The 26,987-nt window shown below is 59.1% G+C and overlaps 1 protein-coding gene across 2 annotated transcripts; it reads right to left on the bottom strand.

Annotated features, from left to right (window-relative positions):
- Window positions 1-1,152: 1,152 nt before the first annotated feature.
- Window positions 1,153-26,987, bottom strand: L1CAM (L1 cell adhesion molecule). 2 transcript variants are annotated; one of them, XM_084871020.1, is made up of 28 exons: window positions 26,658-26,987; window positions 14,529-14,543; window positions 13,563-13,668; window positions 12,860-13,062; window positions 11,906-12,028; window positions 11,631-11,801; window positions 11,275-11,386; window positions 10,974-11,158; window positions 10,237-10,368; window positions 9,982-10,125; window positions 9,344-9,455; window positions 9,062-9,228; window positions 8,790-8,946; window positions 8,469-8,593; window positions 8,187-8,297; window positions 7,702-7,899; window positions 7,136-7,206; window positions 6,728-6,950; window positions 5,896-6,011; window positions 5,498-5,699; window positions 5,280-5,402; window positions 4,990-5,163; window positions 4,771-4,890; window positions 4,481-4,648; window positions 3,634-3,768; window positions 3,295-3,367; window positions 3,180-3,191; window positions 1,153-2,606 (listed from the first exon to the last, which is right to left on the bottom strand). In XM_084871020.1, exons 3-28 carry the CDS (start codon window positions 13,664-13,666, stop codon window positions 2,375-2,377), a joined length of 3,693 nt encoding a protein of 1,230 aa, XP_084727146.1. In that variant the 5' UTR covers window positions 13,667-13,668; window positions 14,529-14,543; window positions 26,658-26,987; the 3' UTR covers window positions 1,153-2,374. The 2 variants fall into 2 exon arrangements, with proteins under 2 accessions (XP_084727146.1, XP_084727145.1); XM_084871019.1 differs by lacking the exon at window positions 3,180-3,191 and adding an exon at window positions 17,349-17,537 and having other exon boundaries at window positions 26,658-26,906.

Here is a 26,987-nt window from a genome sequence, read left to right as displayed (position 1 = left end):
AGGGCACATTCCCGGGTTGTGGGCTTGATCCCCAGTGGGGAGCTTGCAGGAGGCAGCCAATGGACGATCCTCTCTCATCACTGATATTTCTGACTCTCTCTCCCTCTCTGAAACCAATAAAAATATACTTTAAAAAAATGCAATTGTGCCAAAACCGGTTTGGCTCAGTGGATAAAGCATCAGCCTGTGGACTGAAGGGTCCTAGGTTCGATTCCAGTCAAGGGCATGTGCCTTGGTTGCGGGCACATCCCCGGTGGGGGTGTGCAGGGGGCAGTTAATCGATGTTTCTAACTCTTATGTTTCTCTCTGTCCCTCTCCCTTCCTCTCTGTGGAAGATCAATAAAATATATATTTTTTGAAAATGCAATTGTCCCAATTGGTTTGGCTCAGTGGATAGATAGCAGTGTTTTCCAACCTTCTCTCATGATGAGAATCACCTGGTGGAGTTGTTAAAACACAGATTCCTGAATCCCAACTAAGAAGTGCTAAACTAGAATTTTTGAGAACATATAGGTAAAATTGCATACCTAACTTAGTGCTCTGTATATAACATCTGTGTTAGAGCACTAATTAAGTATACAATTTTACCTATATGTTCCCAAAAATTCTAGTTTAGCACTTCTTAGTTGGGATTCAGGAATCTGTGTTTCAACAACTCCACCAGGTGATTCTCATCATGAGAGAAGGTTGGGAAACACTGATTTGGTCTGAGGACCGAAGGGTGCTAGGTGTGATTCTGGTCAAGGGCAGGCTACTCCCCGGTCAGGGCTCCTGCAGGAGGCAATCAATCCATGTATTTCTCTCACATCGATGTTTCTCTCTGTCCTTCCCTCTCTCTAAAAACCAATGGAAAAATATCATTGGGTAAGGATTTAAAAATAAATGAAATTAATAAGATCATATATAATAAAATAAACAAATCAGGTGTGTACTGGTTTCAAGGGCTGGGCACCAAAGGCGGGCACTCACAGATTGGTTATGTTACTTTAGACAAGAGACTCCTGACATCTAGCCACACTCTGCTCCCTCAGAGGCCCACCAGGGGCAAGAGGAGCAGGCAGCGAGGCCTGGAGGGTGAGGTGGCACTGGCCTACTGCCGGCACTGAGGGGATGGCAGGGGGTTGTGCTGGACAAAAACGACAACAGTCCCTCTTTGTTTCCAGGTTTTTATTTGCCTGTTATAATTCTGATATTTATATACATATATATATATAACTTTTTTGTACTGGGCTTTTCAACAGACCAAGCAAAGGCAGACAGGGAGATGGGGCTGCCGGCAGGAGCACAGCAGAGCTGGGAGGACCCATCTTTCCTGTTTGTTGGCTGTTTTTTTTTTATTTTTTGAGTTTTTCCTGGGATGGGATCAAAGCTAATTGCTAGAAAACCTAGAAACCACCTAGAGACTCAGACATCTGCCTACACACTAGTGGCATATGGGGAAAGGGCAAGGCTAGGAGTTTTCAAAGTCACGGTGTATTTACATTCCCAAGGTGGGCAGAGGGAAAGACCGAGGGGGGACAACTGTTCAGACTGGGGGTGCGGGGCTGCTAAGGGGTCCTAGAGTGTGGTAGCGGCTGGGGGAGGCGGGCGGGGGGGCCATGGGGAGTGGGGAGGAGCTGTACCCGCCCCGCACCCTGGCAGTGATGGAGGCCACTTGGATGTTGTGTGGTGGGTACCGAAGGCAGCGTGTGTATGGAGCTCCTGAAAGCCGGCCGCAGGGTGGGGTGGGCGGCAGGAGGAGGGTGATACTGGCGCGTGGGGACTCTGGGCCCCCCCAATGGCCTCCTCTGCCCCCAGAGCCAGTTACCCAGCCCCCACCCTGGTGGAAGCAGAGATGGCAAAGAAAAGGGAGCAGATGGCGGGGACACCGGATTCCATCCTCAGTCCCAGCCAAGCTGGCCAAGGAGTGGCTGGGGATGAGTGTCAATCCGGGTCCTGAGGAGGTCCCTCCAGGCAGCAGGTTGGAGAGCCCTCTGGGACCGTCCCCACTTCCCCTCCCGGGCCAGCTCGGCCTCCATCCGCCCAAGGCTGGCGAGGCAGCACCGGAAGGCTCTTAGCGTGCGAGTGATCAGCTGGCCCCGAGCTGGAGCAAAGCAGTGTGCCCAGCAAGGAGTGCAGCTGGGTTTTGGCAATAAAGTGGGGTGCGGGTAATCAAAAGGGGGTCAGGCAGTGAACTCCTCTCTCCTGCTCTCAACTCAAGCCTCCCACAGGCTCAGGGCCAGAGGGTGGGGTGAGGCCTGGGGGAGACAGGGAGAGGCCTTGGTCCCGAGGTCAGGGACCCAGAACGGGCTTCGGGCCGGGGGTCTTGGCCTCCGACTCCCCTGCGGCCTGGCCCTGGGCTGTACCCCCGCCTGCCTCGCCGGGCTGGATCCCACTACTCCAGGGGCCCGGTGGGGTTGATGGGGGAGGCAGCCCCCGAGCTGTCATTGCCTCCTGCCGCCTCCTTCTCCTTCTTGCCGCTGTACTGGCCGATGAAGGAGCCATCCTCGTTGAACTGGACGTCCACGCTGCCGCCATAGTCAGCCAGGCTGTCATCACTGCCCAGGGGCTTGATGTCTCCATTGAGGGATGGCTGGCTGCTGTTGAAGGCCTTCTCCTCGTTGTCGCTGCAGGGGCAGAGGGCAGAGGGGAGTGGGAGGCTGCTCAGGGGGCCCGGCAGGTGCTGGCCTGAGGGGAGGAGGCCTGGCTGGGAGGCCTGGTGGGGCCTCCGTGGCCCAGGCTCTGTCTGCCTTCCATGTGCTCTGAATGCAATGGGGATGAGGTTCACATCCTTGACATGCATCCATGAGGGCTAGGGGCATGCACACCCCCAGGAGGGCAGATGTGAGATACCCAGAATCCCGGCAGATGCGCTTAGCCTGGGGGGCTCCTGGGGCCTGGCTCCTTGCCTATAGGTGAGCCAGACCCCTAGCTAGCTGTCCGCCCTTGCACAGCCCAGAGTGGGGGAGCTGGGAAGGTGACGGCCGGGCCTGGAAGCTGGGTGTCAGCGTGTGGAAGAGGAGCTGGAGGGGTTGGCTTGTCCCGGAAGCAGGGAGCTGCCAGGTCAGAGGTCATGGGAGTTCAGAGCCTGGCAGGCGGGGCCCCGGCTCTTCAAAGCACATACAGTCCACGGGGTGGGGGGGAGGGGGGTGTCCCTGCCATCAGGGTCTGACAGTATCTTCCCACCACCCCTGCCTTACCTCTCCAGGGACCTGATGTCACCCAGCAGCACAGAGAAGAGAGAGAGACAGCGTCAGATAGGAAAGGGAGGGTGGTGCTGGGCAGCTGGCCGGAAGTACTCCCACCCCAGCTCACCTGTACTCGCCGAAGGTCTCATCCTTCATCGGCCGGGCCTCAGAGTCCACCTGGGTGTCCTCTTTGTCTTTTACTGAAGATACAGAGAGGAGCTGACTGCTTCTCCAGCCCCAGCTTAGCCCTGGACACTGGGCCCCACCCCCAGATGGGGGACACAGGCGCCCCCAGCACTGTCTCAGCAGCTCTCAAACGCCAGGAAACTTACAAGGGTGTACCCCTCACCTCACATGGCTGCCATCTGCTCTGAGTCCCTGCCTGCCCCCCAACACGCCCATGCCATCCTGCCAGGGGCTCGGGGACCCAGAGGGACTTGTGGAAGGGACCCAGGGTCAGGGTTACCTGAGTACTTGCCACCCTTGCTGCGCTTGATAAAGCAGAGGATGAGCAAGATGAGAAGCAAGAGGATGATGGCGCTGACGAAGCCGATGAACCAGCCCTCAGTGGCAAAACCGGGAGGAGGGAGTCTGATTCGGCCTGGTGGGGAGGGCCGGGTCCCGAGTGAGACAGAGCCCCCCTCCCCCCCGCCCGGGCGCTGCAGCCCCGCAGCCCAAGACAATGCCCCGAGGTTCATGGTCTTGTGTGTGGGCCTCACTTTTGTCACAACCCCTCTTCCCTCACGGAATGGGGAGGGGCAGTGGCAGGTCTGGCCCACAGACAACAGAGATCAGAGGACCAGGTGGGGGTGAGGACCTGGGGTTGAGGGGTGCCTGTAATTTATTGATTTCAGAGAGGAAGGGAGAGAGAGGTAGACACATCAACATCAAGGATGAGACAGAATCATTGATCGGCTGCCTCCTGCACGCCCCCCACTAGGGATGGAGCCTGCAACCCAGGCACATGCCCTGACCGGGAATCGAACTGTGACCTCCTGGTTCATAGGTCGACGCTCAACCACTGAGCCACACCGTCCAGGAAAGGGGTGCGTGTCATTGATGCGAGAGGGGGGACTGTCTGGAGAGCAGGGGGCAGGGAGGAAAACCTTCTGAGAAAAGGACTGCTTCAGAAACAGTTAAAACAGAAGGATGCTAAAATGGGCTGTTTCAGGGGCCTGGACTTTTCCGTCATGGGCCAAGGGGTACCCACATTCTGGGAGGAGAGAGGAGCCATGGAGCCTAGGGGGATGGTGGCTGAGCTGGGGACAGAGGGAAGCTAACTGCGTGGCGCCCTGAGCTCCCCGGGGCCTCACCAGTGCCATTGGTCTTCACAGCTATCTGGCCCAGAAGCACCGTCTCCTTGGGCGTCTCCTTGAGCAGCTGGATCTCGTAGTCAGTACCCGGCTGCAGGTCCCACTGTGTGTAGGACCTCTGGTTGTAGTTGACATACTGCGGCGGGATATAGGCGTCCATTTTCTCATCTGCAGGAGCAAGAGGGCAGCAGGGATGAGGGGGAGTCCCAGGCAGTTCCTTGCTCCACCCCATCCCCAGCCCCTCTGGGCCCAGAGCGCCTTCTCCCCCGAGAGGCCTCATGCGTGCTCACCGCCCCGGGTTTTGAACACGATCTGGAAGCCGAAGTTGCACTGGCCCTCCTTGGGGACCCAGGAGACCACGCTGTAATTATCACCGGCTATGGCCGAGAGGCCGACAAAATCTGGGGTCCCTGGGGAGCGAGAGGAGGGTGTGGGACCTCGAGGCAGCTCAAGTTCCGCCCTCCTGGGCCTGGCTGCCTGACGGGGCCTCCTCAGCCCCCCCACCTTACCAGTTAAGGCCATGGTGCCTCCTTCCCGCGTAATGGCCTCCCCAGGGCCCTGCTTCGTGGTGGCCTGCAGGTGGAAGCGGTACTGCAGGTGCGGGCTGAGGTTGGTCAGGTTGTATGACCGCAGCTCGGGGTCTGAGAGGTTGAAGGACAACTGCTCCTCGCCCCCGTCCCCCACTGCAAGGACAGGTGGGGAGGGAGTGAGCCTTGGCAGACAGCTCTACCCACACCCCAGCTCCCCTCCAGCTCCCGCTCAGGCTGGGCTGGGGCTCTGAGCCCCCCAACATCCATACGTGGCAAGAAGGATAGCACGTAGCCAGTGAGCACGCCATTGTGGCTGAACGGAGGCTGCCAGCGCAGCAGGAGGCTGGTGTCAGACTGGCACTCCAGGTGCAATGCCTCCGGGGGGCCGGGCACTGCAGGGCACAGAGACGAGCAGCAGGTCCTCGCCCAGGCTCGCCCTGAGACAGCGAGGAGGGGCCAGGACCAGGGCACGGAGTGCAAACCTCACCTCCCTCTGGGGTGCTGAAGGTCGTCTCGCTGGCGGGTCCCAAGCCCCGGCTGTTAAAAGCCCGCAACTCCAGGCGATAGGAGCTGTAGGGCCGCAGGCCATCCAGGACGGTGCTGGTGGTGTTGGCGGGCACCACCATGTGGCTTTTGTGGATGTGCCTCTTGCTGTGCCTCCTCGGACTGCCCTCCAACCAGTACGTCAACTGCAGGTGGACAGGAGATCCCGCAGTGACCCCCGGGTACATGCTACCCACTGTCCTCAACGGGGACCCTTTCCTCACAACCCAGGGACTTCCAGAAGAGCAGCTGGCAGGTGGCAGAGGCCCGCCTCCAACCTACTCTCACTCTCGGTGGCCTCACCCCAGGGATCGCCCCACCTCCCACACCTCGGACCCTTACATTGTATCCGCGGAGGTGGCCCTTGACCTGGGCTGGATCCACGGGCCACCATTTGACCAGCACAGCGCTCGCGTTAAGAATTTTGATGTCTTCCATCTTGGGTTTTGCCTGGGGATCTGGAAGCAGCCAGTAACATGGATAAGAGCCTGTGACATCCTGAGGCCAGTCCAGAACCCTCCCTCCAGGGGCTGGGGGGAGGGGGAGAAGATGGATTTGGAAGCTCTATGGGGGAGAGGCAGGGCATTTGCATGACCTCGGGGTCTGTCTGTCTCTGCAGGCTGTTTATTAATTGCAAGGCAGAAAATAGTAACTACAAGTAACGGGAGAAGATCTTGACGAGGTGATCAAAGTGAACATCTGATGTTTCAATTCAAGGGAAGGAAAGCAGCAGGACCCCGTGTGGGATCCTGGGCTGCACCCTGGACTGGACTCTGGACTGGATCCTGACTGGACCATGGACTGGAACCTGGACTGGATCTTGACTAGACCCTGGATTGGATCCTGGACTGGATCATGGCTGGACCCTGGACTGGATCCTGACTAGACCCTGGACTGGGTCCTGACTGGACCCTGGACTGGATCCTGACTAGACCCTGGACTGGACTCTGGACTGGACCCTGGGCTGGGGGAAAGACAGCACTGACTATTACAATTGGAATATTGACTGCCAATTACAGAAATGTATTGTGTCGGTGATAACTCTTCGCAATGGCACTATGGTTATGTAAGACAATGGAATATTCTTACTCCTATGAAATGCGCTATTGAGAGGTAGGGGCTGGGAGGGGAGTGGGCTGTGAAGGCACACGCGGGCTCCACCCCCGCTACTCACAGTCTTCCCCCGAGTAGCCAATGGTGACCTGGGGCTCGGGGCCCTTGCCCTGGCTGTTGATAGCCTGGACCTTGATCTCATAGGGCACAAAGGTAGAGGTGTTGGACACCACCAAGAAGGGGTCGTTCACGATCTGTTCCTGCCAGGCCCCTCGCGTCCCCTGAGGGCGCCACTGGACGCGGTACTGAACCTGGGGGGCGTTCCAGTCCATCCACCTGAGTGGCTGTAGGGGGGCGAGCAGAACAGGATCTGGTCAGCCAAGAGCAGTCTCCTCCTGCGACATACCCCCACTTGTGACCCAGGCTCACACCCCCAGGCATCCTCTGGTCCTCAACACAGCCAGGGGATTGGCAAACATGTGGGTCCTGGCATAATGTCCTAGGGGGAGCTCAGCCCGGGCCCCCTCACCTTCCAAGTGATGACCATATTGTTGGTCTCGTTCCCTTCCCCCTTCACGTCCACGGGGTTCTTCTCTGGGGCTGGAAAGTAATGTATTGTTAACACATCAATGCTGGGGCCTAGCCGGCGTAGCTCAGGGGTTGAACATCAACCCATGAACCAGGAGATCATGGTTCGATTCCCCATCAGGGCACATGCCTGGGTTGTGGGCTCGATCCCCAGTGTCGGGCGTGCAGGAGGCAGCCGATCAATGATTAGCTTTGATCATTGATGTTTCTATCTCTCTCTCCCTCTCCCTTCCTCTCTTTGAAATCAATAAGACAAAGTTTAAAAAAATAAAAAAAAAGTAGAAAGCTTTAAAAAAGATATCAATGCTATGAGCTCCTGCTGAGGCAGAGAAAGTCAAGAGGACCAAGGAAGGAACGGCCCATTCTGGCCATTAGCCCCGAGGGAACCCCATCCCCCAGCTCCCTTGGAAAACCTGGAAGCGGAGGACTTGGGCACAGTCCCCTCTGCAGGCCCTGCTTGCAGAGCCCGGGGACCCTGCATCTGAGACCCCCTCCCAAATAGCTCACCTGCCTCGGGTGTGACCACAGTCTCAGAGGCCGGGCTGGGCTCGCCAGGACCATATTTGTTGATGGCAGTCACTCTAAAGGTGTAGTGGACATAGGGTGACAACTTGAGGGTGGTGGAGGTCTGGTTGCCAGGCACCTTGCCCAGACTGTACCATTTCTCAGGAGCCATCTCCTTGTCTTCAAATTCAATGTCATACTCTACAAAAAGGAGGGAATCGCAGTGGAGTTATCAGCGTGTGGCTTGGGGATGGGTAATGGGTCCAAATCTGACTCGGGCCGAGGGAGGGAGTGCCCAAGGCAACTGGCATTCTGGGACTTGCATGAGGAACCGGGAGCCCCAGTGAGGTGCAGTCACGGAACCAGGGAGGAGGGAGGAGGGAGGAGGGAGAAGGGAGGAGGGAGGAGGGAGGAGGGAGGAGGGAAGAGGGATGGCTAGCCGGGGCGGCAGTGGGGGAGGTGAGTGGCACCATGCTCAGGCCTCTTACTCTCAATGGGGGCGTTGTGGTCGTCAGCGGGGCTCCAGGACAGGCGCACTTGGCTTTGCTTCAGCAGGTGACGATCAGACAGCTCCAGCTGCGGCACCGGCCCGGGACTCCCTGAGGGCCACAGGGGATGAGTGTTCTGGTCCATGCTTGAGCCCAAAGATCAGACCCCCAGCTCAAAAGGGCCCTGACATGTGAACCTGGGCCCCTGTGCTCCAAGGCCTGGTGCCCCCCAGGCCTCCAGGCCACGAGCCTGCTGCCCCCCCCCCCCCGCCCAGGACTCACCCACCACCTGGAGCTGCGCCCTGCTTTCCACCACATCCAGCTTGGTGCTGGCCACGCAGCTGTAGTTGCCCTGGTCACTGTAGTCCAGGCTGTGGATGACCAGGTGCCCGTCCTCTATGAAGTACCTGGGAAGGTGAGCGAGGGATGCTTGGCCTTCTGCTCCCGATGGACCCACCACTCTCTCCACCTTCTGTGCTCTGCTCCCTTCCTCCCCCTCCTGCCAGAACCTTCTCCCTCAAAGCAGGGGTGCTCCCCCGATAGATGAGGCCAGGTCTGGACATTCTGCTTTGCCCACACCGCCCCCTTCCACTGGGCCCGCACTTGTCACTGTCCCCAAGCTCCTGCAGGCTGCGACCATCTCTACGCCAGGTGATGCTCTGCTGCAAGGAGGGGTCAAAGGTGGCCTGGCAGGTGAATGTCACCCTTGAGCCTTTCTTCTTGATCGTGCTCTGGGGCCCCTGCGTGATCCGAGTGGCATCTGGGGGCAACGATGGGAAGGGAGGGTCACTCTGGTGTCCTCCAGAGACCCCGACCATCCCTCCTGGAGGTGCCTAATCACATGGGGAGGGGGCCACCTGGAGGGGTCACCTGACCTTTGACCTGCAGGTTCGCCACGATGGTTACATTGTTCTGGTCATTGGCAGCCTGGCAGAAATAGTGTCCTGTGTCGTTGGCCTGGAGGTCTCGAATGCCCAGGGTCCCGTTGGTGTAGGGGAAGAAGCGTTCGTCTTGTAACACCGTCTTTCCTTCCTTGTCCAGCCTGGCACAAGGGGGAAGGGGGGCTGGCTCAGACCCCAGCCATGCGCACCCCGCCCTTCCTGGCTCCCTAGGCCAGAGGATGGCTCAGATCACCCCTGCTGAGTGGGAGCACTTACCACTGGACGCTGGGCACGGGGGCTCCAAAGACCTTGCACAGAAGGTAGGCAGTGCTGCCCTCGACTGCCAAGTAGGTCTCATTGTCTGGGGTCAGGATCTTGGCCGGCAGCTCTGGGAGACAGTGCGGGGGGTGGGGGGGGGACCCGGGGGGTAAGGGGGCAGATTCAGGGCTCTGCAGGGGAGCTCTACCCATCAGGCATCCCTGTGCCCAGCTCAGGCCCCCGCCAGGCTGAGCCTCTCTCTGCCTCAGATGTGTCTCCCTATCCCAGCTGCCCAAGTTTTACCAATCATTCGAGTCCCCACTGACAGTCCACCCCTTCCTGGCCCAGCCCCCACCTTCCCCGAGGCTCCAGGAGAGAAGCCACCATGCTGGCCTTGGGCATGTCCTGGCCAGGGTGACATGGGGCGAGCCAGAGCTCTCTCTGAGGCTGCTTCCTCGTCTCCCCTTCCTCCGACTCCCTGCTCTGCTGTTGTGAGGATAAGCGAGAGATGGGGTGAAGGGCCCCAAGAGAAGGAAGGCAGCAGTGGTAGACAAACCAGCTGCTGGCTGTCAGCCTCGTGGGCTACAGGGGCAGACTGGCGGTTGTGAGGCACAGAGGGGAGGGGAGGGGAGGGGGCCTAGCTTGCTGGCACTCACGGACAACATAGATGTAGGCATTGGCCAGCAGGAGCCCGTGCCGGTTGCGGGCCTCGCACTGGGTCACCATCGTGTCGCTGGGCTGCAAGTTGCTCAGAATCAGGGCTCCATGCTGGATCCGGTACTTCTGGTCCTTGCCCAGCTCTGTGAGTGCGGCAGGTGGGTCCACAGGCCAGGCCAGGGCAGTGAGCCACGCTGAGTCCCCTCCCCGCTTCCCCTTCCTCCCCCATCCCCTAGGGCTCCCCATGCTCTCACCCTCCACGGGGATGCCGTTGATTCTCCAGGAGACCTCTGGTTCGGGCCTGCCCTGCACTTGGCAGTCCAGGCGGGCAGTCTCCCCTGGCCCATACAGACGGCTCTGGGGCTTATGCAGCCAGTATGGGGCAGCTGCGGGGAAGCGGAAAGCCTCCTTGAGCCCGCAGCCTCAGCCAGCTCTCCCCTTGCCTCCCCCCACCCCCTGTGACATGATATCGCAAACTTCGGTCCCCAGAGGTCATTCTTTTATTTTTTTTCCTTCAAGATTTTCTAATTCTTTCTTTTTGAAATTGATGAGAGAGAGAGAGAGAGAGAGAGAGAGAGAGAGAGAGAGAGAGAGAGATTTGTTCTACCTATTTTATGCATTCAGTGTTGGTTCTTGTATGTGCCCTGACCAGGGATCAAACCTGCAACCTTGGAATATGAGGATGATGCTCTAACCCAGTGGTCGACAAACTCATTAGTCAACAGAGCCAAATATCGACAGGACAACGATTGGAATTTCTTTTGAGAGCCACATTTTTAAAACTTAAACTTCTAAGTCCACTTCAAAATAGACTGGCCCAGGCCATGGTCTTTTGTGGAAGAGCCACACTCAAGGGGCCAAAGAGCCGCATGTGGCTCTCAAGCCGCAGTTTGCCAACCACAGCTCTAACCGACTGGAGCCGCCTCGATGGAGCCCCATTCTTGGGAGCCTGGCAACCGGGTAGGGGTTAAACCTGGCAGAGGCCCCATACCTTCCACGGTGACATAGTAGGCATGCCGGTCACTGCCCAGGGCGTTCTCAGCCAGGCAACGGTATTCGCCATCATCCTCCTCGCCCACGTTCAGCAGGTGCAGAGTCTTGTTGTGGTTCTGGTAGGTGACTCGGTCGGCTGGCATGGGGCCGCTCGGACGCAGCCACTTGATGGTGGGCGTGGGGCTGGGCACAGTGCAGGGAGGCCAAGGAGGAGAGCGGAGGGGAGAGAGGACAGGGCTGCTGAGCCCCGCCCCTCAGCAGAGACCCTGCCCAACCCCACCCTGGGCCCCTAGACTCACTAGCCCTCGGCGATGCACTCCAGGACCAGCGGTTGCCCCTGCAAGGCCACCAGGTGGCTGCTGGCATTGGTGGGGAAGAGCAGGCGCGGCTTCCTGTCAATCATGCTGTTGGCTGTGAGGAAGGAGCCAGGGAGTGGGTGACTCTGGACACCGGTATGAGCCCCCAGGGTCTGTTTCCTTCTCTGCTAAGGGGAGGCCCCATCTCTGCTCTTGCCCTCCCTCCCGGAAGGGATCTGGGGAGGGTTGAGATGGAGCCAAGCTGTCCTCGGGGAAGACTGAGGGCCTCCGATCTAGTGAATGGGTCAGGCCGGAGGGTCACAGAGGAGCGCGGGCATGTCAGAGCCTTTGGGACTCACTGGCTTTGACCCGGAGGTCGATGGGTTCCTTTTGAATGATTGTCCGTGTGCCAAGGAAGTGGGCATGGCAGATGTAGTCTGAGTGCTTGTCCTTGATGAGCACGTTGGCGAAGTAGAGGTTGCCATTCTGGCCCATTGTCACCCTCTCGTCCTGTGTGATGTGCATGATCTCTGCGGGGGCGGGGGTCAAGGAGGCAGAGGTCAGGACCCCCGTCCAGGAAGACGTGCCCCCTGGCACGCCCACCCCGGGCGGCGGCCCCCTTGTGGGCACCCACTGCTGTTCATCCAGTAGATCCGCAGAGGCTCTGCACTGGGTGGAGGGTGGCAAGGCAGAATCACCGACTCCCCTTCCTCTACCTCAACAGGTTTCACTGTCTCCTTTGGCCACTTGGGAGCACCTAGAAGGGACAGAGAGGCCGGTGCGATGGGTCTCCACTCTCCTCTTGGTCCAGGCAGGTCAGGGTGGGGGAAAGGCAGAGGGATGGCTGAGGGTGTGAGAGGGCCAGACCATGAGCAAGGTCACGTAAAAGGAGGCAGAGACTTTGGGTCATTTCTGGGCTCAGGGCTGAGACCGGCACTCCGTGCAGGAGAGGATGGGCTGGCCAGATGGCTGTAAAGGGTTAACCCTCCACAATTCTCAGTTCCCACCCCCAGGACAGGACAAGGATGGGTGGGGGGAGCCTGAGGTGCAGCAGTGGGGGAGGGGAGCTGTGGTGGGATGCGGGAATCACAGACCCTTCCATCATCCTGACACAGAAACCATGGCAACGGTTCCCAAGGTAACCGGAGGGGCAGAGAGAGGAAAAGCCAGCTTGGGAGGCAGCAAGCTCAGGGAGGATGGAATGCAGAGGGAAAACCCCAGGGAAAGGGCGACACAGATAAAGGCAGACCAGAGAGGCCAGGTTGGAGGTGGGGAGAAGGAGCAGGGGGGAGGAAGGAGGGGAAGCAGAGGGAAGGAGACAGTGGTGAGGGAAGTGAGATGACCCAAGAGTGATGGAGAAACAAATGGGACTGCAGACATGGAGAGGAGACAGAAGCTCAAGCCCAGGCAATGACTCAGACAGACAGGACAGGCAGAGGGAGGCAAATGCAGGCAGAGCATCAACCCTCCACCCAACAAGCCAGAAAGCTGGCAATGGCCCACAGCTCCCACACAGGGTCCCTGCGACTTGGTCAGGGACCCTGTCATGTGTCCCAGGCCTTTCCCTTGTCCCTGCAGTGCCTCGTACCCTCGGCCATGAGCTGGATCTCGTGGGACATGGCGGTGCCCAGGGCATTGTCGGCGAAGCAACGATAGGTGCCCTGGTATCTCTGGGCAAAGTTGGTGGTGTTGCTAGTGATGGTGAAGGAGCCCGAGTGGGGTGCCTGCTTCACGGTCACATCCGGTTCCTCTTTAGGTTTGAAGTGGATGCCGTCCCGGGTCCAGCGGAAGCTGTGGGCAGAAGGGGCTCAGAGGACTAAGGCCCTGGAGCCTGGGTCAGGAGCTAGACTAGACCAGAGGCAAGGGCAGTAGCAACCAGGGGCCCCTGGGATAGGCTGGGATGGGGCAAGGACCAAGGGTGATGCGGGAACTCTGGGGCTTTGGGGCTCAGAAGTTGGGAAGCCTAAGGACTAGAAGTTGAAATCAGCCCGGCCGGCATGACTCAGTGGTTGAGCGTCGACCTGTGAACCAGGAGGTCAGAGTTCAATTCCAGGTCAGGGCACATGCCCGGGTTTGGGCTCAATCCCCAGTGTGGGGCTTGTGGGAGGCAGCTGACCCATGCTGCTCTCTCATCATTGATGTTTCTCTCTATCTCTCTCTCCATCTCTGAAATCAATAATATATATATATATATATATATATATATATATATATATATATATATATTTTATTTTAATTAAAAGTTGAGGTCAATGGTCAACAACAGGGCTTAGAGGGTAAAGGTCACTCACTGCACTTCGGGCTTGCCACTGGCCTCACACTTCAGGCTGATCTCTTCTGTGGGGAAGACAACCAGGCGCCGTGGAGACTGTTCCGTGATGACAGGTGGCTCCATCACTGGGGACAGGATGGGGAGAGCGGTGGTGAGGATGACATCATGGCCGCATTCCCCATCCCATCATGAGAGAGGCAGGGTCCGGAGCCCGTAGAGGCCCCAGGGCCATGGGGGTGGGGGAAGAGTTAGGACAAGCTAGAGAGACCAAATAGCTTGGCCACAGGCTTGTGGGACATGAAAAGAGAGAAAGGGGCACAGAACAAATAGAGAAAGAGAACAGAGAGAAAACAGCAACAAAAGTTCCAAAGAAAGCTGCCCCAAAGAGAGAGGTGAAGCCAAAGGGAGTGGAAGAAACGGACAGAGAACAAAACCAAGGACACAGAAACCAAAAAGGTAACCCCTCCCACGGAGAGAGAGGATCAGAGAGAACAGAGCACCAGAAAAAATGGCAAGAATGATGGAGAAAAGCCAGACCGGGGCAGTGACAGAACAAAGACAGCCCACATAGGTGAGGGACAGGGAGAGGGAGAGGCTGAGGTGGGCCTCCAGCCTGAGTCAGTGGAACAGGAACCCAAGGGCCAGAAAAGATAGCAATCAGCCTGGAGGTCACAGTTCAATTCCTGGTCAGGGCCCATGCCTGGGTTACAGACTCCATCCCCAGTGGGGGAGGGGAGGGACGCATGCAGGAGGCAGCCAATTGATGTTTCTCTCTCTCATCATTGTTCCTATCTCTCCATCCCTCTCTCTTCCTCTCTGAAAATAAATAAATACATAAATACATAATAAAATAAAATAAGACAGCAACCAGCACAGGGCACATAGCACACAGAGAGAAGAGGAGGGAGAGGGGGACATGCTGGCACCCCCTCTTTCCCTCTCTCCCTGGCCTTCTGGCAAACACTTTCACCCTTCCCCAACTTACCATGCTGTCCTTCATCTGAGAAATCCAGGCAGCAAGGGAGAAAGCGGAGAGAAATGCTGACACACCGCCCCAGCAGGGGGCCCGATGGCATGGGAAGAAATAAGCATGGGCAGACCCCCCTGGGCGAGGGGAGGGTGGGAGAGGCGGCATAACATGGCGGGGGAGGCACATCCTGGGCTGGAGCTGCGGGAGGTCAATCCCCAGGACAGGACAGAGCACAGATCACTGCTTTAGGGGCGGGGCGGTGCCCGGATCTCGGTGCCAGAGAGCAGGGGGAGAGAAATGTGTGCCTTTGAAAGGAGTGCCCTTTGGGTAGAAGCTTGCATCTGCCTGACAGGGTTTGCCGAGCTGACCCCCACCCCACCCAGGATGCCTTGGGAGGCTGCGGGCAATGCACCCTCCCCTGCTCCAGCCCACTTCCCTCCCTAATCCAATTAGCAGGGCTCAGTGTTTTCAATTACCCAGGCCCAGCCTTCAGGGCCCAGCTGCCCCCCTCCCTGCGAAGCCCTCCCAAAGGCCCTGCCGTTTCCATCGCCCGCAGGGCTGACATAGTCCTCGTTGTACTCCCTCTGCTCCCTCCCAGTCTGCTTCCTCCCAGCTCCCTGAGGCCGAGGCCAGAGTCACTGCCCAGCTGCAGGACTCAGCCCAGCACTGGCCAGGGTGGCTGTGAAGGAGGAGAGAGAGGGCAGGCAGGGCGGGGAAGGGAGCAGTAGGCTGCTCCTGAAAGCTTTGTGTCTGCAGAAGACCTCAGCGTGAGGATCCCCAGGAGAGAGGAGGGGGCCCCTGGGGACACTGCAGAGAGCCCTGAACTGGGGAGGGGCCAGGGCAGGCAGCCCAAGAGCAAGAGACAATGACAGGGACTACAGGGTAGGGAAGATGGACTGGGTGGGGAAAGCAGGAAGAAACAAAGGGGCCTGGTATGGCTGGGGAGTGAGCTTGAGCTGGACGCCATATTGTATCGAGGTTAATACCAAGTGCAGGCCAATGGCCAGGGCAGCCTCAGACCTGCCACGATCTTTGGCCTACTTCTCTTTCCTTGCTCCTGTCTTTCCCCAAATTCTCCCTGCCTCTCCGCAAACAGATGCACCTGGCCAGATGGCCCAGTCCATGTGGCAGCAGGGTGGGCGGATATATAGGGTAAGGCATGAAAAGCAACTGAGAAACGATGGAGAGGGAAGGAGGATGAGTATGTGTGTAAATGTACAAAAGTGTGAGACCGGCACATGTGGATGTCCTGGGGTGTACCCCAGTATGTTTGTGTCCGCCAGTATATTTGTATAGGGGTGTGTCTTGCCAGAGTGCACGTGAAGGCTGTGTGCATGCTTGCCTTAGGTGCATAATTTTGTGTTGTACGCCTGCCTCTGTGTCTGTGTGGATGACTGTTCCTTTGTGTCTAAACCCCTCATTTTTTTGTGTGTGCACATGTATGCTTGTCTGTGTGCCTCTTATGTGTCATCTCGGGGTCTCTGCCCCCTCTGTATCGCTGTACCTGGCTGGGTTCAGATGGCTTGGCTGTGTCTGCCCATGTGTGTGTCCATGTGCATCTGTAGGTGGGGGAGTCTGCATAGGCATGACTGCACAGACCTCTACGTGTATATCTAAGGGGGCATCCCCAACTTTTGTTCTGTCATCCTCTCTCCATCTCCCCTAAACCCTTGCTGCTCCCCAATGCCAGGAGCCTTCTAAGCCCACCTCCTTTGGCCCCCGCCCCATTCCTGGCATGGACACTCTTTCTTACTATTAACTCCCAGCTCATCTCTCAGAGACACTGGCCTTCCCCAGGTCCAGGCTCAGAGAAAAAGGTGGCAAAGATTGGAGCTACGGAAGGAGCAGGCTCAAGATACATAGATACTACCGTGTGAAACGCCCTTCACTGAAGCCAACAGCCACTTACAGCGGTGTTTACAACTCCTGCTCACGCTCAGGAGAAAAGACCATCACAGTAACATACCTCCCCACACACACAAACAGGTACTCACATGCAACCCCATTCACACGCACACACGATTCACTACAAGCAAATGTTAACAGGAAAATACCTACAGACCTTTACATACCTGACCAATAAATAACAGTTCAAAATAACAAGGGAATCAAAACCACACTCAGGAGCCACAATTAGTCAATCATAGCCACGCACATCCACACATACAAATATACAGCCTGTCCAACTCACAGGCATAAAAAATACTCATGTTCAGTCACAACCCTCTAGTTACAATCCCAAACACCCCCGCACCTACCCGTGATCCCACACAAATGTAGTGTTTCAGCAGCCCCACCTCCCAGACCCACCAAATAACTGCATTAAATCGTTAGCCCCAGAAGCCTGCTGGGCCTTTGCAAGGCGTATTCTTTTCCTGTCTCCGTTTGTAGGGCTACATGGGTCCAAGATGAGATGACCCAAATTAGAAGTGGGGTCAAGATTTGAATCCAGGCCTTTACACAAGCTAGTTGAGCCCCCATTTTCCCGCCCGCCTGCCACACCCCTAGGGGAGGGGGATGTGGAGAGATGGGGAGGACCCAGGGATGGCACAGAGGAGGTCCGGTGCCCAACCCTCTATCCGTGGTGCTGAAATTTCCCCAGCCCTGTCCGCGCCTCTGCTCTCTGTCCATGGTGCTGACACACCCTGCGCCCTCCATTCTGTTCTCTCCAAAGGTATCCAGTGTCCTGGGTACCTCCTGCCCACTCCATGCCCAAGAAAGGAGGGATGGGGGGATAAAGGGTGAGGGTCCGGAACCGGGAGAAGGTGAGGAATTAGAAAATAAAGAGGAGTCAAGCGTGGCGGTGAGGGAGGCGGGCTCCCTCTAGCTACTCACATTCATCAGGAATCTGGATGAGCAGGCAGGGGCTGCAAAGGAGGAGGAGAGGCCACAAGTACCGCAGCGCCACGGCCATCTTCCAGGCGGCGCCGGCGGCTCGGCACAGCCGGCCGGACTCGGCTCAGGCTCGGCTTGGTGGGAAGGGGGCTAGTGGACGGCTTGGGGCGGGAACTGGGGGTGGGGGCACTGGGAGAGGGGAGGATGGAAGGAAAAGGTGGGGGAGGAGAGGAGAGAAAACGGATGATTGTTAGTTACAAACATCTGGGCGAGTCAGGGCTCTTGGCCCCGCCCCTAGCCCCGCCCGCTGCTGGTCAACTCCCCTATCCCTCCCCCCCCCCCCCACTTCGAAGAAACTAAGCACTGGCTGGGCCTCCAGGTGGCTTTTCATTCCCTTCCTATTTTCTCTATTTGCCTTTCCCATTAACTGCCTCTCCATCACCAACTTGTTGCCCCAATCAGCTCTCCTGGGCATGCCACAGGCTGCTCTGTGCATGTTGTTATCATGTATGACTTCATGTGCCAGCAAGCAGGTGCCCCTGGGCATGAGTGTGGATATGTATGTGGCTGTGTGTGTGCACGCAGGAGAACATTTGTATGTGTCTTCTCTGGGAGGGGGCTGTTTTCTTGTGTATCTGTGGAGGATATTTTCTCACATCTGCTATTTTTGTGTGCACACGCAAGCACGGGTGCACACGTATGTAGAGAAGAACTCTTGTTGCAGTCTCATTGGTATGGGTTTCAGAGCCTACTGATCACCGAATGCTGTTCTGGCCTGGGGAGGCTTGGGAAGTGGAGACAGGGAAGGAAGGAAAGGGGCCCAAAGAAGCCGCATTGCACAGAATAGGTTGAGGAAAACGAACAAAGAAAGGGGGAGAAAGCCTGACCTCAGGAAGTGACAGGAGGGAGGGAGGGAAGGAGGAAAGCAACTCTCCGCTGTCCCTCAGGCCCCCAGGGGGCAATAGAGGCTTCGTGGCCTCCCCACTTCCAGATGCTCCAAGCCAGGGTCAGGTCAGGGGTCACGGAAAGCTTTGGGACAGTGCTTCTGACACCTCTTCAGTGCCTGGCAGGCCCCAGCTTCTGAAGAGAAAGCTTCCCAAGAAGCCAGACCACTTTGACTCCAAACAGGAAAAGGTGCAAGAGAGGCAAGTGATGGAGGTGCAAGCGGGGCAAGAGCAGGATGCTGGGTGGCTGAGAGGTTGGAGGCTGGAGTCCGAATTCTGGATGCCTCGCTAAACCCATCCTGGTTATCCTCCTGTGCCAGCCAGGACCTTAGGAAGAGTGAGACCAACCTTCATCCAGGATGCCAGAGGGGTAGGTGGGAAGCCTGGAATGCCACGCTAAGGTATCTAGACTTTGTCAGGGGGCTACCAGGAGCCACAAATTGGTTTTGTGTAAGGGAACCCATGGAGAGTAACGAATGCAACAGACTGGGGAAGGGGCAGGGAAAGTAGATGACGGTGAATAGCAGTCAGCTTGGAGCTCTCAGACTCCCCCACCCAAGGCTGCAGTGGGAGGGGGTGAAGCACCAGAGTGGGTCAGTGTGGATGGGCGGAAGGCCAAGGGAATGACTTGGGAGGAGAGGACGTGGCAAACACATAGCCCATTCCCAACCTGCAGGAGCTGAGCTGGGGCCCAGAAGGGAGGAGCACCGGCAGACCTGTTCCACCCCCACCTTCCCCAAGAAAGCCAGTGCAAGCAGGGTGGGCCCCAGGCCTCAACTTCAAGGCCTGTAGGAAGCAGTAGGAGACTCAGATCAGAGGGCAGGCGATCAAACAGCAGCCTTGGGAGCTCTGAGCGCTCTGGTTTTAGGAGGGGGAGGGAAGGGAGAAGCGAGAAAAGACACTCAGGGAAGGACCTTCCTGCACTCAAGTGCTCCATTTGCTGGAATGACATTCCCTGTCATGCCAGCCCCTCCATTTGTCCTCCCAATCTAGGCTCCCGGGGTAGGGTGTGGCATATATGCCCTGGACATTACACAAGGGAAATTGCATCCCATCATGCCCCACAATCTCACACCCAACCCCTTTTAGTCTCCTGGTATTTGACAACCAAATCGCCACCTTCCAGGCGCTCAGAGCCAGGCAGGAGCCAGGTTGAGGCTCTCTGACAGCTGGCAGCTCTGCCTCTCTCCTCCCACTGCTGCTGGGTCTCTGATCTCTCACCATTTCCTCTGACAATTACAGAGCAAGCAGCTCAGGTTGTCAGCTCAGCGGGTGCCCCCCCACCCCCATCAGCACCTCCAGGGGCAGGGGAGGGGGAGTGTTCCACAAGCTGGTGTACAGATGGAGCCAAGGCCATGTCTGTGAAGGTGGGGCAGACGGGGGAAGACTGAAGGGTGACAGACAGGGCGAGAAAGAGGCAGGAGGGAGCTGGAGAGGCTGAGACGTGGGGCTGGGGGAGGGAATGGAAGACAAAGACAGATGCTGGACCACCCCGCTTTCCAAGATGAAGAAATGGAGAAACAGAGACCCAGGCAGCAGGGAAAGGAAGAGGAGAGGGGAGAGGGGTACAAAGGGTGGGAGACAGCTACAGAAGGCACCGATGAGATGTGGTCAGCAAGGAGTGAGGGGTGTGTGTGTGTGTGTGTGTGTGTGTGTGTGTGTGTGTGAGAGAGAGAGAGAGAGAGAGAGAGAGAGAGAGAGAGAGAGAGAGAGAGAGCAGACCTAGGGGTGCCTCCTCCGAGTCCTGGACCCTGGGGGATGCACCAGACAAGGGGCGGGGAAGGAGGAGAGATGAACCCGAGTCAGAGGAGGGGGCCTTTTTGGGCTTGGCTGTCAGGCTGGACTCATGGGCAGGGTGGAGCAGAGAAGCTATGAACCAGCATCAGAGACAAAGCCCAGGATGACAGAGACGGAGCAGCAGGTCCCAGCCACTTGTGACGCTGGAGCAAGGGTGTGGTAGTAAGACGAGATGAATGAGCCACTGCCGACCGACCGGTCCTCAGGGAGCAGGTGGGCCCCTGAAGAGGGGGAGGAGGAAGCACCCGGAGGACCGCAGTGGATTCTTCCAAGATTGCGGCTAAGGCAAAATGAGCAGCCACCTGGCTGGGGCGGGGGTGGGCGTGAGGGTGGGGATTGCCCAGGAGTCCACAGGCACAACAGTGAGTGTCCACCCACCTCATAAGCCCATCACTGGGCTGGGGGAGGGCACAACAAAGGCAGGCTGCTTCCCAGTGGGTCCAGCTGGGAACCCATCCTCCGCTGGGGCCTCACACACCACTCACAGGCAGGCGGAGGGAAAGGGCGTGGCAGGAACTGAAGTGGATCAGGTTGGCAAGGTCATGCCCACTGGAGCCTGCAGGGAGGGGCCCGGCCCCTGGCCATACCCTGGCCCCGCTTGGCCCCTGAAACTGCTCTCCTCCGGCCTCTGGCCACTGGCTGGGGGAGACCTGGGAGGACATGGAGCCAGGCTGAGCCCGGGGGGGGGGGGCCTGCTTTCCTCCCTGAACTCACCTGCCCCTGCCCCACTGAGAACCTTTAAGGGTGTCCTGCATGCACGCATGCCCACAAGCTCCCACGTCCTGCCTTGTCCTCTCTGCCCCTCCCATCTGATGGAAATGCACCTGCCCGAGGGATAAGCCACACGAAGGTGCTCCAGCCCAGTATCTGTTGAGAATGGCAGTGCCCCGTGACCTGGCAGACCTGAATGGGGGCAGGGCTGGAGGCTCAGTGCCCCAGGTGTGTGAGACGGTCTAAGCATGGGCACCACGGCTGCGTATTTGTAGGTCTGGGGGGGGGGGGGCTGTGTGGTGACATGCACGCCTGGTTTGTCACCTCAACAGGCCTGGAGGGGGCCTTGGAGCCTGTTGGCACGTACACGAGGGTGCGGGTGTCACCTACATCCCATGCACTGTGTTCCTTTAATTCTCCTTCTCGCCCTCCCCCCCAGGCTGTGGCTGGCGGGTTTCCATGGAGATGGAGCCCAGCTCCCTCCACTGGCAGAGATGGGGGAAGCATAGAGGAAAGCTCGCTGCAGCCTAATGGGTTATTTAGATAATATATAAAGGAGGCTGACGGGCGGGAGCGCCTGCAGGTTCCTGGGGGGCCTGGAGGCCTTAAAGGACGGCTGCTTTCTCTTCTGTGCCCCTGCCTCGCCCTTCCCGAAGGACACCCTCACCCAGAGTACCCCCTCAGCCCCTTCAAGGCTGAGGTCTCCAAGGCAACGACAGCTTACCTGTAAAGGACCATTCTCCTTACAGGATGAGGAAGGGGTGGGACAGAGCTTAACCCTTTGTGGAGGAGCAGAGAGAACAGTCTACGCCGAAGGCAGAATCTCACCATCAGTGGCAGGGACAGTTTTTCTCTGTGCCCCCCGCCCCCCGCCGCCATGTCACAGTCAGCTGCCCAGTTTTATTGAGTAAATTCATAGATAGCACTTCCGACATGCCAGGGATTCTCACACACGGGGACTCTTTTACACACATTGCTCATTTAACCCTTAAAATCGCCTTGCGGGAAGGATGTGCTATCGTTATCCCCATTCTACAGATGAGGAAGCTGAGGCTCAGAGAACCAGAGTATCACGTCCAAGGTCACTGATGCTCAGCAGGCGTGGGGTTCTCGATGGGGCAGAGGCTTCCCGGCAGGTGTTGCCAGAGGGTCAGGAGCCCAATTTGCTAGGCAGATGGCAAGCAAATGAGGGAAGCCGGGAGGGAATCTCGGGAGGAAGCCACGCGTAAGGAGGATGTGACCCTCGGCACAGAGCAGGGACCATCCCATCCCTCGGCTTTTACGTGACTGCCCATCCCGGGAGGCCACCCATCCACAAGAAGGCAAATCCCTTCCCCTGACACCTCAGGACAGCCTGGGTTCCTTGGGCCCCTCCCGTTATCCCAAATGCTGGGTCGCTGTGGCCCCTTTCTTGACACCAATGGTCCCAAGGCCTCCTCACAAAGAGGCTTTGACTACCAGTCAGGGCTTAAGGACAGCACCGACTCCCTGTGCAGAAGGGGAAACTGAGGCCCGGTGGAGTAGGGGCCAAGACGCTGGCCTACCAGACTCCTAGAATGCCAGCGGTACAGCCAAGTAGCCCATGCGCGGTTGGGGAAAATGGCGCCCACAGACTAAAAGCTGCCTCCTTGCCCTCTCCGAGCCTTTTCTCTGGCTCTGGACTCTGAGCCAGATCAGAACCCCCGACCTCAGAAATGAACTTGGGCCTCGGGGACTAGGCCAGAGGGGGATGTACATCCTGTTCCTATCATGGGCAGAGCCTCCCTCCGGGACTGGAGGGGAGAGAAGGCCGCAGAGCAGGCAGGCCACGTGGGAACGTGCTAAGCAGAGTGGAGAGGCAAGGGGGGCCCAGCGGGCAGCAAGAGGCACCAGCCCTGGGATGCCGGGGGAGGGGGGGGGTCGGGTGCCTAGAAATGGTTCAGACACTGCCAGGCCCCTCCAGCCCCACTCCCAATGGCTTAAAGGGCAGAGGGGGCACAGGAAGACTGGGGGCGGACAATGGGGCCTCTGTCGTCCCAGGCATTCCTAAGGCATGAAGGCAGGAGGCCAGGGGAGGGGCCAGAAGACACCCCAACCGGGAAACCCCACATCACGGCAGCCTCTGCAGCCACCATCATCAGGCCCGCCCCTTCCTAGCTCAGGCCCAGTAGGGGCATCCGAGGGGACTCGTGGGCAGAGGAGGATCTGTGTGCGCATGCTCTCTCTCTCTCTCTCTCTCTCTCACACACACACACACACACACACACACACACACGCAACCAGATATATGATCCCCACATGCAAACAGGAATAAGCACACACTCACACGCCCAAAGCTAACCTCCTATACAGACCTCCAGGCCTGCTGCCCGGGGTGGGGTCCTTGGGACTCATGGCCCCCATTCAAGAGGGACAGCCCAGCAGGACCTCATGGCCGAGTGTGCAAAGCCCAGGACACTGTCAGCCTCCCGCTCCACCCATTCCGGGCCAGCACAGCTGTCCTTACTGGGTTTAGGGCCGAGGATCGGCTTGAATGTCAGAACAGTGCCCGGGTGCTCCCTCCGTGGCTTTGTAACCTGGGACCCAGACAAGATCCCGAGGCCTTGGGTGAGGGGCACTGGACAAAGAAAAGCTTCTGGAAAGACCAGCGGTCCAGCCCCTGCCCCTGCGGAGGAACTCCCCGCCCTCCAGGCTCCTCCCTCTCCGCAGCCTCTGGGAAGCCACAAAGATCCTGTTGATATCAAGGGAGAAGGCAGGCTGGCCCCGCTAACCTCCCACCCCCAGGCCTCTGGGTGGAGGTGACCAGGTGCCTGCCCCCTGTCCACCCTCCAGGTCAGAGGAGGCCCCCACGGGAGGGCTGAGCCCACCCTGAAGCCAGGGCTCAGAGTTCAGAGGGGCCAAGTGCAATCAAGAGCAGGCCATGGGAGAGGAGGTAAGGCACGAGGGGAGAGGCGCAGAGGGAGAAGCTAGACAAAAGGAGAAGCTGAGAGGTGGAACCCAGGGCACCCACGGGGAGGGGTGGGGCAGGCAGAGGCAAGTCGGGGGAGAAGGGAGTGGTGTGCATCCCCCACAGTGAAACTCCAACTGAGCTGGGGTGGGGGGAGGGGGGAAGGAAAGGCGGGTGAGTGAGAGCTGGAGGTGGGGAACCGGAAGGGGATGCCCAGGATTGGCACAAGGCCCCACCCAGGGATCTAAGCCCAATCTTCACAATAAGGGGAGGAGGAGACAGACAGGGCAAATGCAGCAGCCAGCTTGGGAACCCTAGAGGGGGGATCCAGACACCCTGGCTCCACCATTGTCTGAACCACAGGGCAGGGCGGGGCCCTTGGGGCTCAGAAGGGGCCCGGTGGGCAGGGCAGTTGGCTGGGATGCCCACCTCTGCACAGGAGCCCACCTCTATTCCGTGCTTCCCCAGCGCATGCTCCTCCTAGGCTCAGGGTACCCACACCCCTCCTGGCCCCGGAGCTGTTTTGATCCTTAGCGCAGGGAAGGAGATCCAGAAGACGCTTCTATCACACCTTCGCCTCGGCCCTCCTGGAGGCTGGATGGCTCTGCAGGACCACGTGGTCCTGGCTGCCCAGAAGAGCGACCCAGAGGCCTTCTTTCCAGCTGTTGCCATTTAAAGGGGCACCAGGGACAGTTTGCCTTGAAAGGGACCTTAGAGATGAAGGAGCCCGTGCCCTCATGTGATAGCCAAGAAGGCTGACACTCAAAGCCAGTAGGGCCTGAGGATCTGGAGCCACTCGGCTGGGGAGTGGCAGGTATGGGGGGGGTGCCTCCTCCACCCTCCCCAGCCAGTCTCGCCCAAGCACATGGCACGGCAGGCACCCTCCCCAGTGGCAGAGACCCATGGGAGCGGAGCCTGGGTGCTCCTGTCTGCAGGAGTGGGCCCTTCCTTACTCCACGTCTCCCTTTCCCCTTCAGATCATCACAAAGAAAAAAAGGAAAGCCAATTTGTGCCCCCCTGAGGACAAGGACAGTGCCAGTCGGGTTCATGACTGGCTTTTCCATGGGCAGCCATGAGCCGGCCGGAGTGAGCACTTGGCAGTGAGCAGCCCAGCCCGTGGGCCACTGAATTCTAGGGCGGGGAGGAGCTCATTCCTGCACAGGGAGGGGCCCGCCGCCTCAGGTCGCCTTGTGCCCACTATGTGCCCACTTGGTGCCCTGCATGGGTCTGGCCACGGGCGGAGTAACCTCCCAGGAGCAGGTTGCAGCAAACCAGGGAGACTGAGGCTGGGGAGTGCCGAGCGGGTCTCTCTCTAGGTGCTCAGATCCCCAGTGATTCTTAATTTCTTTTGTTCTTTTCTGTCTAATGCAAGTGTACCACCACAATGAGATGCACCACCTTTGGGATCGCACGCGCACACACACAGAAATAAGTATGGAAAGAGACTCGGGTGCAGCATAGAGAAATGGCCAGGAGCTGGGGTCCCAGCCCTGACCTGAGCTCCCCATGAGGTCGCAAACACCTACGAGCCCCGGAGGCTCAGGAGCCCGTGGTGCACGTGCTGGTGCCGCATGGGTGCTGTGCCAGGGGAGAGGCCGGCCCAGCTGAGTCCCGTTGCCTACAGTAAGAGGCTGACCAGAGGGGAAAGGCCCCAGGCAGGCCCTGCCCCAGCCTCCCCACGGGGGACAAGAGAGATGAGGCTCAGAAACAGTTTGTGGGAAAAAAGGCTGATTGGATTATTCACATGAGTCAGCAGAGATGGCACCGGGCTGCCCAGAAGCCCCTGCTGTCTGGGTGGAGTTAACTGGAAGGAGGGCACCTAGTGAGGTGGGATGCCAAGCCTCCCCTCCTTGAGGGGGCAGATGGCCCTAGGCCTGCCACCGAGAGGCAGCCAGCGATGGGCGGGGCTCCAGCTATCCTGTAGGGGGCAGCAGGTTGTGCCAGGTGTTCTTTGCCATCCCTGCCAACCAAGAGACTCCCAAGACCGGCCTTAGAAAGGGGGTGATAGGAATTGTGGACCCTCCCGTCACCAAACAGGGGCAGGAAGACTTTCTAGAACCCCTGGCCCTGAGCCAATGATGCCCTCCCTCCCACGCCTCTACCTGGTGAGCCCACAGCCTACAACCATGCACGGGCGCCCAGGCCCATCTCCCGGATGCACCCTTTCTTGGCCCCAAGAGCCTTCAGAAACTGAGGCTCCAGGCGCCCCCTGCGCCCCTGGGGAGGAGACCCCGATCCTGATGCAGTCACGGAGGGGAGTCCCGGGAACTCCAGGCTGGGGTTTGGAAAGAAGAGTGAGAAGAACAAAGCCCCCACCCCTACCTTGGGGTGGAGGGCCAGGCAGCGCCCAGCCCGGTTCCCTCCCCACCGCCCCCCATTGCAGGGGCAGCCCACCCCCCCCTCCCCTCCCACCCTGCTGGCCACACCTCCCCTCCCACCACGGCCACCGAATTTTCCGGTGGAACTGGGACCTCGACTGGAAAAGAGGGCCAGCCACGCCCAGGGCCACACCCCACGGCAGCCTGTGTGTGTGTGTGGGGGGGCGGTCCTCAGGCCCCATCGCGCTCCCTTTCTCACACACGCACACACCCACAGGGACGTGCCAACTTCAGCCCCCACCTGCCTGCACAGACCTGGTCTGACGCCCCCCACCCACCCGGCGTGTCCCTCCTCGGCTCCGCATTTTGGGAGCAACCCAGGTAGCCCGCACCTGTCGGGCTCTGGCCCTGGCCCCCTCCCCCCGCCCCACTCCTGTCCGCAGGGCCGAGCCGGGGGGCACCTGGGTGGGGCTCCGGCTGCCCCACCGGTGACCGCGGGCCCAGCGGAGCGGCGCTCGCGCTGTCGCCTCCGGGGCTGGGCTAGGACCGGGCACCGGGGATCGGGGACGCTGCAGCCGAGGCCGGGTCCCCAGGGCAGACCCGCCCGCCTTACCTGCGCTGCGGCCGCCACTCAGGCTGCCCGCCCAGCCTCCGCGCACGCCGGCCTCGGACCCGCCGCCCGAGCGCGTCTGCGAAGCCTGGCGATGCTGCGTCGGAGGCGGCGGGCGGGGGCGGGGCGGGACGGGCGTGCGCGCGGGAGGAAGGGGAGGGAGCGCGGAGGGGGAGGAAGGGGGAGTGAGATCACCTCCCCCGCCGCCCGCTCCGCCCCGCCGCGCCCTCGCCCCTCGTCCCGGAGGAGCCCGGCTGCAGAGCCTCGCGCGGCGGGGAACCCCTGCTGGCCCCTTCGGGGAGCTCAGCGGGACCGTTACCCGCACCCCGCAGT

The sequence above is a fragment of the Pipistrellus hanaki genome (genome assembly GCF_964339955.1).
Source record: "Pipistrellus hanaki genome assembly, chromosome: X".
NCBI classification, from domain to species: domain Eukaryota; kingdom Metazoa; phylum Chordata; class Mammalia; order Chiroptera; family Vespertilionidae; genus Pipistrellus; species Pipistrellus hanaki.
Note: the sequence above shows the minus strand (reverse complement) of the source record. Positions and strands in the feature narration are given on the sequence as shown.

Bases quoted from the DNA above. Each gene is read 5' to 3' on its own strand.
- L1CAM (XM_084871019.1), bottom strand. From the start codon at position 17,427: ATGGCCGTGGCGCTGCGGTACTTGTGGCCTCTCCTCCTCCTTTGCAGC. The intron at 11,802-11,905 runs GTGGGTGCCCAC...CCGCCCCCGCAG, and splicing joins GATCTACTGGATGAACAGCA to AGATCATGCACATCACACAG. The intron at 3,769-4,480 runs GTGAGGCCCCGG...CCTCCCCACCAG, and splicing joins TGTGAAGACCAATGGCACTG to GCCGAATCAGACTCCCTCCT.